The 14,790-nt window shown below is 55.7% G+C and overlaps 1 protein-coding gene across 2 annotated transcripts in view; it reads left to right on the forward strand.

Moving 5' to 3' along the window:
• The first annotated feature begins 333 nt into the window (after positions 1–333).
• The window catches only part of HTRA1 (HtrA serine peptidase 1), a 48,836-nt gene continuing 34,379 nt past the window's right edge, over positions 334–14,790 (forward strand). The window contains exon 1 of one of the 2 annotated variants that reach the window (XM_044240668.1): positions 334–869. In XM_044240668.1, the coding sequence (XP_044096603.1) occupies positions 392–869 (478 nt within the window). In that variant the 5' untranslated portion in view covers positions 334–391. The remainder of the gene's footprint in view (positions 870–14,790) is intronic. The other variant, XM_044240669.1, reaches the window with a different exon arrangement.

The following is a 14,790-nucleotide window of genomic DNA, read 5'->3' on the forward strand; positions in this document are numbered from 1 at the left end:
GAAGCCGCGATCGGCGGAGAGGAGCAATGCGCAGACCGGGAGCCCGGCCCCGCGAGAGGGCGGACCCGCGCGCCGCCCCGCCCGCGCCCCCCCGGCCGCGCCGTGCCCGGGCGCGCCCGCCCAGCCCCCGCCCTGCCCCTGCCGCGGGCGGTCCCCGCTCCAGCCGTCCGCCCCCCCCGCGCAGCCATCCGGCCGGCCCCCCCCCGCCCCCCCCCCCCCAAGCCCGGCCGCCGTGCCCGTCCCCAAGGCGGCTCGTCACCGCCGCGAGGCCAATGGGCTGGGCCGCACGGTCGCGCGCACTCGCACCCGCTCCCCCTAGTCCCTCCCGCGCTCTCCCCGGCGCTGCTCTCCGGTCCTCGCCCAGCCCGCTGCCGCCGCCGTCGGAGCCGCCATGCAGCCCCCGCGCTCCTCGTGCCTCCCGCTGCTGCCGCTGCTGCTGCTCCTCGCGGCGCCCGCTCAGTCGCTGCCGTCCCGGCCCGGACGCTCGGCGCCTCCCGCCGCCGGGTGCCCGGAGCGCTGCGAGCCCGTGCGCTGCCCGCCGCCGCCGGATCACTGCGAAGGCGGCCGCGTCCGCGACGCGTGCGGCTGCTGCGAGGTGTGCGGCGCGCCCGAGGGGGCGGCGTGCGGCCTGCAGGAGGGCCCGTGCGGCGAGGGGCTGCAGTGCGTGGTGCCGTTCGGGGTGCCCGCCTCGGCCACGGTGCGGCGGCGCTCGCAGGCCGGCCTCTGCGTGTGCACCAGCAGCGAACCGGTGTGCGGCAGCGACGCCAACACCTACGCCAACCTGTGCCAGCTGCGCGCCGCCAGCCGCCGCTCCGAGAGGCTGCACCAGCCGCCGGTCATCGTCCTGCAGCGCGGCGCCTGCGGCCAAGGTACCCGCGCGCCCGAGCTCCCGGGTCTTGCTATCCCGCCTCGACGGGTCTCGACGGGCCGGCCGGGCGAGCCGAGGGGCGGCGAAGCGTCGCGGGGCGCTCAGGGCTCCCGCTCGCCGGGAAAGGGCGGGCACCGGCCCTCGGGGAGCAGCGTTCCGCGGGGGGTCCCCCTCGGAACCCAGCTTTGCGCCCAGCCAGGGGCTGGTTCCGCGCCCGGCGGTGCGCCCCGCTCGCTCTGCCCCGCGGCCCCCGGCCGGGATGGCGGGGCGTCCCGCCCGGTGCTGGCCTGTGGGTGCCCCGCGGGGCGCCCGAGCGCGCCACGGAGCGGGGACAAACGAGACGGCGTGTGCGCGGGAGTTGAGAGGGACTGGAAAGGTGCTTTGTGCCGGAGGCGTTGGGACCACAAGGACTCATTTCGGTCGCTTTGCTTCCCTTTACTTACCCTCCCCCCCCATCCCTCCCGCGCCTCTGGAGTTAACCAGGCGTTCGTTTTCTTACGGACCCGGTGCGCGGAAACTTTAGGTAACTCGGTATTTAAAAGGAACGGCGTTGCCCGCGACTCCGCGGTTCCCGCGATGGTCCCCGCCGGCCAGGCGCGGGGGGAGCCGCGCAGACTCCGCAGCGCCCTCGCTGCCTGCCCGCTTCCCGTGTTTGCAGCCAACCCTACAAAAACGAAAGTGGTTTTTGGGAATAAGCTGAACTGGACTCCGGAGGGCGGAATCTGAGGCAGCGGGTAGGAGGCGGGTTAGGGATGAAGACGTGAACCCCTTCTCCTCTTTCGGGTCTTTTCGGTATCGACAGGACCCGGCCTGGTAGGGGGGCGGCGGGGATGGGGCGAAGGGTGGAGATACTGTCTCTCTCGCGGTACCTTCCAGGGGATGCTTCTGGTCTCCAGTCGGAGAGACCATGTGGAAAACCAGTACGGAGTTCGGCTGCGGCCAATCCAGCGGTGGAGGGACGGGCCAGCCTCGCTTGGCAGTGCTCTTGGCCTCTGCCTCCTGCCGCGGGGCCGTGCACGGAGAGGTAGAGAGGGGGAACCCAGCGCCAGGAGCTGGTCTAGATTTTCGTAGTCAGAACAGGGTCCAGCATGACCAAGGAGAGCCTGGCACAGGTTGGCTCACACGGAGAGCAAGGTGCCAGCGCTGTGCAGGAGAAATTCCAGCAACACAGGAACAGGGAGCCGGGCAAAGAGCCTAGATAGGCGGTGCAGGAGACTTACCTTGGAGAGAAATGATCCAAGAGGGAAGGAGGTATGGGTTGACAATGCACAGGTATGTGGGTGCACTCTGTGCCCCAGCCCTGGGGGCCACACGTGTTACCCATGTGACTTCCCTCGGCTTCACAGCCTCATGAGGAGGGGGGCTTCTGCTGTTATCCCCCTTCACAGTTAGGGGACCTGAGGTTCTGTGACTTGCCCAAGGCCACTCAGCTGGAACTTGAACCCAGACAGCCTTCTTCCCAGCCAGCCTTGTGCTCAACCCCAGGCTGAGGAGAAGAGGTCAGGCAGGGTAAAGGAAGTTTCCGGAGGGCTGGGAACAGTCTGGGCAAAGCCTGAGGCTTGCTTGGGAGCTGGCGGATAGATTGGTGTGGCTGGGGACATTTGGGGAGGGCAGCGAGAGTGACCCAGGCTGGTGGCACAGAGTCGCTGGCCCGAGGAGGCCGGCTGTGCTCTGATCTCAGAGGTTCTCGGACTGGGCAGCTCCGAGAAATCCCAGGGCAGGACTCACGCAGTGGCCGAGCGCAGAGCACAGCAGGTGCGGCGTTTCGGCGCCCGTGGTCATCTGGGTGTGAGGTGACTGTAGCGGGAGAACATATTGCATATTGTTGTCAAAAACGGGCCCGCTGTTACGTGTGTGTCGTCTTGCTGCACCGGGTCCTGAGTAACTGGCACCGTCTGGCTCCTAGTTTATTGCCCACGAGGTGGAGTCACTCCGCGAGCTTCGGACTTGGCAGAGGCATTCCTTGTCGCCGTGGGGAGAGACACAGGTCCTTGCCCACGAGCCATCAGGCCCACAGCAGGCCCCCAGAGAGCCAGCGAGGGGACAGCTGCGGGAGGGTGAGTGTGGCAGCTGAGAGGAGAGACAGAGACAGAGGGGCAAGGCTGTTCCCACCCTCTCCTCTCTCTGCAAATATTTACTGAGCGCCGCAGGGTGTCAGACACCGTGTGTTTCTCTGTCTGCCTGGCCCCCAGGAGCCACCTGATCGCTCCGTGGGTAGCTGATGAATGACCAGAAACCAGAGACACGGGGCCAGCCCGACTTCCCTCCACGGAAGGCTTTGCTTTTGCCCCCCCCCGGCCCCGTCCCCTCTCTCATCTCGCACTGCACCCTCGACTTCCCAGAGGTACCTCTGAGGGCCAGAGCCTGGGAGCCAAGACTTCATTCGGTCGCAGCCCGGCCCGTGAGCAGGTCACTTGACATCATTGTTAAATGAGGTGAATTGGCTGCCGGCTCTGGCGAGAGGGTTGGCAGGGATGCTGTTTGTGCTGGGGCGGACGCGGGAGGCCTGGAGCTGGAACGAGCCGTGCAGGGATGTGCGGAAGGAGCTCCCGGGACAGGAGTGGGCTCCATCATGTCCAAGTTCCTAGGGAGGGTTTGCCCGGGGCAGAGAGCGAGGGGAAGGGAGCAGGAAATTGGAAATGGCCGAGGACCAGAGGCCCTGGGCAGGTGAGCGGGTCTTTGTGGTCATGGTAGAGCTTCGGACGGCGGAACATGTCACCATTTAAAAGAAAGCACTTTGGGGGCGCCTGGGGGGCTCGGTCGCCGTGGAGCGTCTGACTTTGGCTCAAGTCACGATCTCAGGGTCCTGGGATCGAGTCCCGCGTTGGGCTCTGCACTCAGCAGGTTGTCTGCTTCTCTCTCCCTCCCTCTGTCCCTCCCCACCACTTGTGTGCTCTTTCTCAAATAAATAAATACAATCTTAAAAAAAAAGGATAAAAGAAAAGAAAGCACTTTCATCTGTACACCGTTTAATGAAAACTTCAGACAACCTCTCTTAAAAATGGTTCTGGAAATGAAGGCAGATCCTCTGTTTCAGAAATCAGTGCTGTGGTCAGGGTTTGTACGGGCAAGGGTCCAATTACACTAGAGAACAAAGATCTCTCCTCTTCCACCATTAGCGGTTTGGATTAGTTTAAAGCAAAAAACTCTCTACTCTCAGGAAATAATAACAAAGAAAGGAATTGCAATGAATATAATAGTATAAGAATAAAGGCCAACATGCGTTTAGTGCTTACTCCGTGCCAGGCATATGTTAACTCATTGGACACTCCTAGAATCATAGGAGGGGTGTTCTGGAATCTTCCCTGTGTCACAGCTGGGAGACAGAGTCACCGAGAAGTTCCTTGCCCAGGACTTGAACCCGTGCGTCTGGTCCAGGGCCCATTCATAATCACCATGCTGTGCTGTTGACCGAGAAGCTAAGGTTACACGCCAGCGTCCACTAAGCTGCAGCCCATAGCTGGAATAAACAGTGCTCCAGATGGCTGTGGCCTTGAGATGAAATGTAGGACACCTCCCAGCTCTCATTCCACAGGCACGGGAGTTGGAGGACACGGTTGCCCCCGGTTGCCATTGGGGCAGCTCTTGCTGCAGAAAAGTAAAGGGAGCAGAAGGAACTGGAGTAAAGATGTTTCCAAACCAGAGTCCCAGGCCCCAAACGGCTTCTGGGGAGAGAAAGGCCCTTCTGGATTCCCAGATATTACAAAAAATGGGCCAGGATGTCTAGCGCTGCAGACCTTTGCCAGAAAATGGACAAGAAGCCAGGAAAGAGGCTGAAAAAGACTTCCCAAAGCAGAAGGCTCCTCATTTCTGCTCCTAGTACCCCCGACAGGATGGCCCTCCCCACCCGAAACAGAGCCTAGACAAGCCCAGAGCTCTTCCCAATCCTGGTCCTGGTCCCCCTGTCTCCCTAACCCCCCTACCACTCCCCGCCTGAAGAGCGAGGGCCTTTGAAGGGGGATCCTGGTGTGCATTCCCGGAGAAGGACCACTGGCTTAGTGGAGAAACTGTCCTTGCAACAGTTTACGAGGATTTGCGCTCTCTTGTTGGCTGTTTGCTTTTATTCTCTGTTGGTTTTGCTAAAGAGTTAAAATATTAATATTAAATATTAATTTCATAAAATTAGTAAGAGTATCAAAAGCCAAGCATTGGAGTAGCATCATTCTGTCCAGAAGAACTGTAAATAGGTTGCGTTAGAGCCGAAAAGAACTGCCTTCAGGACGCAGCTGTGGCGGGGACCATGTGGCCAGACGTCCGACAGCCTCCGGACCGCAAGGCTAGATTCTCAGTCCGTTTGGAGTTGTGTGATCCTGGACACCGTTTCGTGCCTTGGACTGAGAAATCAGACTTTCCATGAGCTTGTATTTCAAGTGACTAAATAGCTCTGGTGAGGCTTAGTTTGAAGAAGAAATCAAGTTTGGCTCCTCGGAAAGCCAGCTGGAGGGAGGGAGCGGCAGCTGGTCAATTCCCAGGCGGTTACCTGACCAGGTGACCCGCCCCCGACGTCTCAGGGCCTCGGAAATGAGGGGATGGGGCCAGATGATGATCTCTGAGGTCCCTTCTAGCTGGAGTGGTCTGTGAGTTTTGTAAGAATACTCGTCTGAAAATTGTGGTCATTTCATCCCCATTTTAAAGGCCGGGCTGAGTTCTTTTCTTAAACTATTGATGAGTAAAGCTGGGGTTGGCATAGGCCCATCTGGCGTGTGGCCCATCTTGGGCCTGGATCCCTAGTACTTCAGCTTTTTCTGGCTGTGGAAAACCCCTGGGTGACCAGTGTGGTGGCAGGCCCACCCCCCAAGACAGGAGCGCCAGCAAACCTGGTGCTTCTTGCTGCTTCCTGGGCGCTCTGAGGCTGAGGGGCAGACTTCAGTCCCTGGAGTGAGATCCCTCCTCAGTCATTTCATCTTTCCTTCCCACCTTCTCTGCCATAGGAGGGAAGGAAGGAAAAAAGAAAGAAAAAGAGAAAGGAAGGAGGGAAGGAAGGGAAGGAGGAAAGGAAGGAGGGAGGGAAGAAGGAAAGAAAAAGAAAACTGATATTAGCAGAGAACCTGAGGAGTGGAGCTATTCTAAATGCTTTTGGCAAGACTCCCAGAGGCGGGAGGGAAGATGGTGTGACCCAGTGCCGCTGGGTGACGTGTGTCTAGAGCCACTGACAAACACCAGCTAGTACAATATGGCACAGGGCAGAGATGAGTGACAGAGACGGGCGTGTCGCTCGCTGTAGTCAGAGCCCAGAGTTTAGCTCTTGCAATCAGTGACCTGAGTTCTGTTTCTAAGTGCACTCAGAGCATTTATAGAACCCCTACTATGTACTCAGAAGGCCCAGATGGAGGGAGTCAGAGGGAATAAGGCCAGGCAGCCCATGGTTTTCAGGAGCTCGTCGTAGGTCACGCGATACCCGGATGAAGGCGTCAGATCTCCACTTTCTAAGTGTGGGACTTCTTGAGTGCGACTTAATCTCCATAAGCCTCTGTTTCCCCATCAGTGAAATCATAATAAAAACATGAGGACTTACGTGCATATCTCCTGGGGTTGTGGGAGGGTGGAAACTCTTAGATGAAGGGTTTGGGGGTGTATGTGATGCATTGCTAGAACCAGTCGGTATTAGCTGTCGTCGTAGTAACTGCCACCACCACTGAGGCATCCAACCAGGCTTCGGCTCAGTGGGGAAAGTGCTAGAATGATCGTGCCCCCCTCCCCACCGGGAGTAGTGTTGGCGATGGGTTAGAGAAGGCCTGGCAGAGAAGGAAGGTTAGGTAACAGATGTGTGTCCTGCGGGCTGACTTAGAAATTGCCAGTAAATATGTTTAGAGAGTTTCTCCAGGCCCAGGGACTCAGACACCACTTTGCCCGTCACTCCCTGAAACCCCTGGTCCTTGCTGAGATACAATTGACAAGTGTGTGACTTCTCTAGAAAGAAGAGCTGGAACACCTGGGATTTAACAGATGTGAACCTGTTAACTCTCCGAGGGGTCTGTGATGCTCAGGGGATAGCAGTAGACAGCCCAGAGGCCCCCAGACCTTCTTGAATAATCCTTGGTTTGCTTTCCATGTTTTAGGAACTCCTCCCATGGAAAGAATGGTCACATCTTAAGTGGGGAGAAAAGCCTAGGAGCCTGTGGGTACCCTGTGATTTGAGATTCCTGGGACAAAATTGTCAACTAAGCACATTTCCAAAACAACCCTCCATGGCCTCATGTGACAGCAGCTGGTCCCTCACCAGGGGCCAAGCCTGTCTCCTTGGGCGCAGGATGGTTTCGGGGCGCATGTTGTTGTGGCTGGAATTTTTGATAATTTTCAAACTTGAATAAGTCCTGTCTAAATGAGTCAGAGCCTTGTGCAAGATTTTCAAGCCTCAGGAAACTTCTTTTTCATGAGTTGTGCAATCAGATCTTGCGAAGAAGACGGTAGATCTGTGTGCATGTGTGTGATGAGCTGTTTTTTTTTTTTTTCCTTTCCTCGGGGTCTGGCGAGATGTGCAGTAGAGTTCCCTTTCACACAGTTTCGGGTGAGATTTCCCTGGCTCATCTAGCACTTGAGTCATCCCGCTCCCCGTGGCTCGGAGAGCCCCGTCTTTGGTGTCAGTATTCCGAGTGGCGTCCGCCGCTTGGTGGGGATGGATGGACACAGAGAGCTCTGCCCGGTGGGGATGCCCAGGCAGGTGGCCGCCAAACGGATGGAGAGAAGAGAAGCCTCAGTGTCGAGCGGACACATCTGCTTTTCTCTGGGAGAGCGAGCTAGTCAGTCGGGGTGGGGGGGGACCCAGGGGATGGGAGTATGACAGGCCGGGGGTGGGGAAGAGCTCCGGCAAAACAATGACCCGAACTGCTATGGCCACTAGGTGCTCTCCGGGAGGGGGCGCTGTGCTACCCAAGTTAGGGCCTGCCGGGGTGACCACCCATGTTCAGGGCACATGCTGGACACACCCGGGGAGGGAGGGGCACTGTCCTTGCGGCCTGGCTGAGTGGCAGTCCACTCCCCAGCAGGGGACTGTAACCATCCACGGCCAGCCAGGAGGGATGAGGCAGCGCCGGGATTGGGACCCGGGCCTGCCGCACTCCCAAACCGTGGCTTGAGACTTCTCTGTGTCGAGTGTTATTTGGAAGCATGTGACTTAATCTCCAAGTATTTGGGGGGTTTCCAGCGATCTTTCTGTTATTGATTTCTAGTTCAGTTCCACTGTGGCCTGAGAACATACTTCGTATGATTTGTGTTCTTTTAAGTTTGTTAGGGTGTGTGTTCTGGTCTGGAATGTGGTCTGCCTTGGTGAGTGTTCCCTGTGAACAGCAGGATCTTCTGCTGTTGTTGGGTGGGGTGTTCTGCGAATGCCAGTTAGGTCTGGCAGACTGATAATGTTGCTCAGGTCAACTCCGGCCTTACTCATTCTCCCCTTGCTTGGTCTGTCAGTTCCCGAAAGAGGGGCGTTGACGTCTCCTGAGTCGATTCTGAAACCCTGATCTGCTATCTCCTCTATGACCTGCCACTGTCCTAGGAAACACACGGTCTAGCCCCCCCCTCGGACCTTTTGGGAGAGTTACTAACTCCCTTCAGCCTCAGTTTCCTTATCTATGATGTGGGGACAAGGATGCCGCCTAGGAGACCTCAGAGGGACATTGCGAGGGTCAGGCTGGGAAGGTGTTTTGTCACCTGGGAGTCCTGGAGCATCAGAGCTGAAAGGAGTTAGGACCTCTGATTGGCAATTCCAGACTCTTTGGAACTCCTGGTAGAACCAGCACCAAGCAGTGGAGCCAGAGGGATGGAAAAAGTCATAGGCTTCCTGAGTGTCAAGACCCAGGTCTCGGGGGCACCCGGGTAGCTCAGTCGGTCAAGCATCTGCCTTCGGTTCAGGTTGTGATCTCGGGGTCCTGGGATGGAGCCCCGTGTCGAGCTCCCTGCTCAACCAGGAGTCTCCTTCTCCCTCTCCCTCTGCCCCTGGCTCATGTATGTGTGCTTTCTCTCCCCACCAATCTTAGTCTCTCAGATAAATACATAAAATCGTAAAAAAAAAAAAAAAGACACAGGTCTCCTCAGGGCATGTTATCCACGGAGACACCATAGCTCTTGGCCAAGGTCACTGAATTGTTTGCAAGCACTGATCCTCTATTTCAGAGGCCAACGGCAAGAGTCCACCACCATCAGCTCCAAAGGAAGGTCACTTTGGTTCAAAATGCCAGGACCCCAACTATTATGTAGGGCACACCACCGTCTCTTGTGTCTTTAGGGACCCCGTGGTCTGCGTTCTGATTTCCTCAGCCTGAGTTTCTTTTGAACAACTGCTGGTCAAGGAATGGCCCGAGCTGAGGTTCCTTAGTCCCAGCTCGAAACTTCTTCACCCTCTTGACATTTTGGCCCCGAAAAATATAGCACCACATGGCTCCGCCCTTATTGGAAAAACCCAGTAGGAGAAATCTGATAACAGAAGGTACAGGAGGAAGGTCAAGCATGTGAGATCATCTAGAAAAGACCCACATGCTCTGGTTCCTTTCTGCACATGGGGTCACACAGTACGCTCCTACACAGCCTGTTCCCTTGGGGTCCCCATCACTGGCCAGCCCGATAATTCTTCATCTTCTGAAAAATATCAGTGTGCCTCAGCAACGGTCTCTGACTACAGCAGCCCCCCATTTGCTTGTTTTCGGGGGTCCTATGGACAAGGACGATACTCACTCACGGACTGGTGGAGAGGACCAAATCCCAGAACAGGAAACCTGGGTGTGGAAGGTCTTGGCAGGTCCGGCAGCCCAACCCTTCACTTTACAGATGGGGAAACTGAGTCACCCAAAGGGAGCATGCCTCTCACAACGTGCCCCACCCATCAGCAGGGGAGCCAATGGAGACTCTGTGCTGAGGCCCAAGGAAGAGCCCCTGAGGCCTTCCTGCCTCCGCCACACCTTCCTGCTGGAGTAGGCAGGATCGATGGGAGGGCACAGACGAGAAAAATCCAGACGATTTTTCTGTGAGGCTGAGAAACGATGGGTACTTTTGCTTAGTCTCCCAAAATGAGGCTCAAGGAAACGTCCCCCTCTCCCGCCCGCCGACAAGCAGTCTCCTTGGGTTGGAAGATGACCCAAAATCTATGCATGTAATGACTGATTTCTCCTTTCAAGGGTTCCGAGCACATATTATTAATGTCCTTGAACCGTAATTACAGTGCTCTTGCTGAAGGGGAAAAAAGAGTACAAATATCGTGGTGGACATGCCAGATAGGTCAGGGCTGAGGTGCTTCCGTGCCTTTTAAGCTGTGGTTAGATTTTCTTTGAGATGAATATACCAAGCTTCCCTTCTCATGGCATAAACGCTCTTCTTAGTTTCTTTTACCATACTGTGTAGATATCTTGGGAAACGCATTCATACTTTTGATGACATACTTTGTATCCGTTTCTTAAAGTTGCAAATATAGTTTAATTACATCAGAAATAACGAAAAACAGAAAAAGAGCCACAATTCCGGCAGCTACATGGTCTCCGTCCCGAGCATCACCAGCGCCTGGTAGACCAGTCCCAGCCTTGTGTCCATTGATCTGTGGCTGCCGCTGCCGGTGATACTAGAATGAACCTGTCCGTGCTCATCGTTACTTCTGTATCTGGGGTTATTCCCTTGGGTAGATTTTAAGAAGTATTGACGACTGGGGCGCCTGGGTGGCTCAGTGCGTTAGAGCCTCTGTCTTCAGCTCGGGTCATGATCCCAGGGTCCTGGGATCGATCTCTGCATTGGGCTCTCTGCTCAGCAGGGAGCCTGCTTCCCCCTCTCTCCCCGCCTGCCTCTCTGCCTACTTATGATGTCTGTCAAATAAATAAATAAAATCTTAAAAAAAAAGTATGACGACGGGATGGACGGATATGGATTTTTGATGCCCCTTGGTGTATGTTGCCAGGGTGTTTTCCAAGAGGATTTTACCCATATTTGTTGCCATCAGCTATACAATTATCAGTCTCTTAAGTCACTGATAGTTGAGGCAGGCCAAAATAAATTTCCCTGAGAGAAATCCTTCAAGACAAATAGAAAGGAAAGCATAAAAGGAGTCATCCTGCTTAGTGAGTTAATTGCCTGGTTGATCTTTATTCTCAGGTGGATGCTTTTTTTCTTTTTTAAGATTTTTATCTATTTATTTGAGAGAGGGGGGCTGGGGAACGAACAATGGACAGGGTCAGAGGAAGAAGGAGAGAGAAGCAGACTCCCTAATGTGTTTAGTGAGGAGCCAGGACCAGCCAGGGGATGGGAAGGTCCGACGTCACAAGCCAGACTATGACTGAGAACATGAGTGATTGGATGGACACGCAGCCCAGGCCTTTCCACACTGAGCCTCCCGGATACCAAGGCTCCCCAGGATGTAGGAGGAGACCTGAATGCTTTTGTTTGTTTTGAAAAGCGAAGAATATGTTTGTTCGACTGTTTTGTACTCATGGACAGAACTATAACATAAACCACATAGATAAAATCCAACTTTCTAGTAGTCACATTAAAAGAGTAAAAAAGGAACAAGTGACAATTTTTCTTTTTTTATTGCAAGTTCTATTGAGACATAATTCACATACCATAAAATTCACCCTCTGAAAGTGTATGGTTCACAGTTTCCCTATATTCACGGAGGGGTGTAGCTATCACCATGATCTAATTCTGGAACATTTTCATCCCTCCCCAAAGAAACCCAGTACCCATTAGCACACACCCCATACATGCCCCCCTGCCCAGGCCTGGGCACCCACTAATCTGCTTTCCCTCTGTGTGGATTTGCCTGTTCTGGACATCTCGTGTTAACGGAGTCACACAATGTGTGGTTTTTGGTGGCTGGTTTGTTTCACTTAGCGTCTTGTTTTCAAGGTCCATTCATGTGGCGTTCCTGAGCATTCCGTTTTATGACCGCCTCATGTTCTGTTGTGCCGACAGGGGAAGGCCAGACTTTTTATTGTACCTCCTCTTCCTGACGGTGGATTCTAATCCCAGCCGGGAAGGTCACGTTGAAAAGTCTGAACTCAGGCAGCGGCTCTGGCTTGTTCTGTCGGAAGAAACCCGAGCTTGGGACACGGGAAGCCAGTGTTGAAAGCAGGAATATTCTATATGGCTGGAATTAATATGCTAAAAGGAAAAGATCAGGGAATGCGTTTTTCAGGTTTCTTAGATCATATACCTTTTTTGGGAGCTGGAAAGGATGTCGGAAATGGTGTGGCCTAGCCCCTCATCATCTCAGCGCTGAGGTAACTGGGGCCCGGAGAGAGGAAGCGGCTTGTCTGGGGTCTCAGGGCCCACTTTTCACGTCTTTCTCGAGCCAGAGATTCCTTCTGGCTTCTGTCAGTTTTACAAGTTACCCTCATTCTCCTCCTCGGATCCGGAGGGTCGCGCTCATCACGAATGGGTGTGGGGCACGTCTCAGGAGGACCTGTCCCCTTCCTGGACGGGCGTGGTGGGGGGTTGGTTCTCTGGTCACATCCCTCCCTGTCCCTTCCTGTTCCTCCAACCAATCCCAGCCACCCCACCCCCCCCCGCCACCAGGGGGCTGTGGGAGGGGACCCAGGACAGCCGAGGAGGGTGTCTCCCAGGCCCCTTGAGCAACTTAACCATCTCCTCCCAGCCTGCTGCTTACGGAGCCTGAACCTTCCCGGCCCCTCCAGACATAACAACCAGGAGCAGTGGGAGCAGGAAGAGAACCCAAATGAGAAATCTGGGAAGGTCCAGACCGGAGCCAGATGCTTATCAAGGGGAACGCTAATAGTGTTTTTGTCAACGGAGCAGTCAGCTGTTTCCCTGATGGTAATAAAAGACACACATGCTGGGCATTCAGGAGACTTCGGGAAAAAGAAAAATTGTGTGAGGGAATGGATTGGAGACTTTTTTTCCTAATACATACAATAGGTCAGGAAAGAATGTCCAAGGCAACAATACTGACCAAACCCAGGCCCTCACCGTGGTGTGCAAGGAAGGACTTTATCTGGGGGACGGCGGCGGGGGGGCAATGAAACTGCAAAGTGATTAGCAATGACAGGCACCATTAAACATAGACACATTGTTCTGGAAAAGGCACATTTTACCATTGAAGCTGAGCCATGCTTGTGGCTGAATTTGTAGGGCTTTGCAGCCAACTGGCCGGGGCGCCCCTGAAAGCCAGCAGGGGGTCGGGAGAGACGTGGAAGCCTTGTTTGGGTCAGAGTCAGGGTTTGTGCTCCTTCGTTTCACCTGCCCTGGTCTTTCCAGCACCATCTGCTGCGGCCTCAGCCCAGCCTCGGCGGACGGCTCGGCGCTCAGGGCACCGTGGACACGGGGGACGGATTCGCAGGCTGAGGTCTGGCGTCAGGCGAGCTTTTCCCACTCTCAGCCGTCTGGGAGCCTGCTCCGGAAAGAGAGGGGCTGCCAGCGCTCGGAAGTGCCAGTGTGGGCTGGAAATCGAGGCCAGGCTCCCGGGCTCCGCCTCCTCTTCCTCCTTTATTCACGATGAGGCAGGCGAGAAATAGGTCACACAGAGCCCTCCTGAATTTTCTTTCTTTATTTCTGTGCAGAAGACAGAGAGTCTGGGAGTCCCTCCTTCAATTTCGAATCTTAAAAAAAAAAAAAAAAAAAGGAACAGTTGCTACTTGTGAATTCGGTTTATTTTAACAAGAAGAGGTCCAAGAGCCTTTGGCCTTGGGAAGTCTGACTCCCCGACGGTGTCTTCCGTTTTCTCCTCCGGCCTTCCATTTGCAGCCTGGTGCTCCCGTTGGTGCACTTGATGCCCAGGATTTTCAGGTTTATTCTAGAACTCAGCCTGTTGCCTTCGCCACAGCCAAGTGATGCCTCTGTGTCCCTCCTGTGCCTTTTCTCTGCAAGGTTCAGAGAAACCTCATTGCACGCCCCCCCCCCCCGGGGCCCTGGAATTTGCAGCCACAGCACTGATTAGAATGGGGGTCTGGTTTCCCGGAATGTGCAAAGTCTCGCTTCTGTTTCTGCTGCCTCCACAGCCCAGACCAGCGCTGGGGCAGCCCCTGGGTTGGAACCGTGACTGACAAGTGTCCTTGGAATGGGATTGAGTGGGACAGACGGAATGCAGTCCCTCAGACTGAAAACATGGAATTAAGCGGGGCATCTTTGCTGCTTTCACGGGTTCCGCTTCTCCCCGCCGCCCCCGCAGGCAACCACTCTCCCAGCCTCAGCCCCTTTGCACGTCATGACCCCTTACCCGTTAGGAACCTGTTTTAATGGATTTCTCTGCTGACCCTCAGGGAGAAAGTCGTGAAAGTTCTCTGGTAGAGGAGGAAGCATTCTGTTTTCCTGCCGTCTGGCTCATGCCTGCCTCTCTTTCTACCCGCCTTGGCTGCTCTGCACCCCCCTCCCGCCCTGCCCCCGCCCCTCTCACGGTCATTCTCGAATTCATCATGCAACCTCACAAAGAGAGCTTTTCTTAGTGAAAAACCATCCCCCTCGCCCTCCCTGAATGTGGACCGGCTCCCCTCCCGGCTGCACGGTGTCAGGTTAGTTAACTGCCTGCTTCTTGTTCCCTTCCCCGCGCACCTGCACAGGTGGGACCAGTGTCCTGTTCCGGCTTCGGGTGCCCGTGCCTGCAGAGTTGTGGAGCCCAGTTCCAGTTCTGACATCAAAAGGCCTGAAGTGGCAAGCAGGGCAGCGGGGGCCTGTCACTGAGCGAAAGCGTGCTATTCTTGCCGTCATAGCTATGGGCCAGGGTGGGCGCTCCCTATTGGTTGGCCTCGGCCTGCCGCCCTCCCATTCTCTGATTTGTCTCTCTGCTGTTGCACCCCCAGAAGTGTGGGGACCTTGGGCTCAGGACAGTGCCTGCTGGGGAAGTAGGAGGAGCATCGGAGCGCCAAGCATTGGACCCAGCCCCCCTCCCCCTGCAGGGCTCCCTTGGCTTCTCTGTGAAGGTGCCAGACTGAGCAGAACAGGGCAGGGGGGAGAGCGGGTGATGGGCTGGGGGTGTCAGTTTCCCTTGGAGATCC

This window comes from Neovison vison, chromosome 2 (genome assembly GCF_020171115.1).
Source record: "Neovison vison isolate M4711 chromosome 2, ASM_NN_V1, whole genome shotgun sequence".
Classification (NCBI taxonomy): domain Eukaryota; kingdom Metazoa; phylum Chordata; class Mammalia; order Carnivora; family Mustelidae; genus Neogale; species Neogale vison.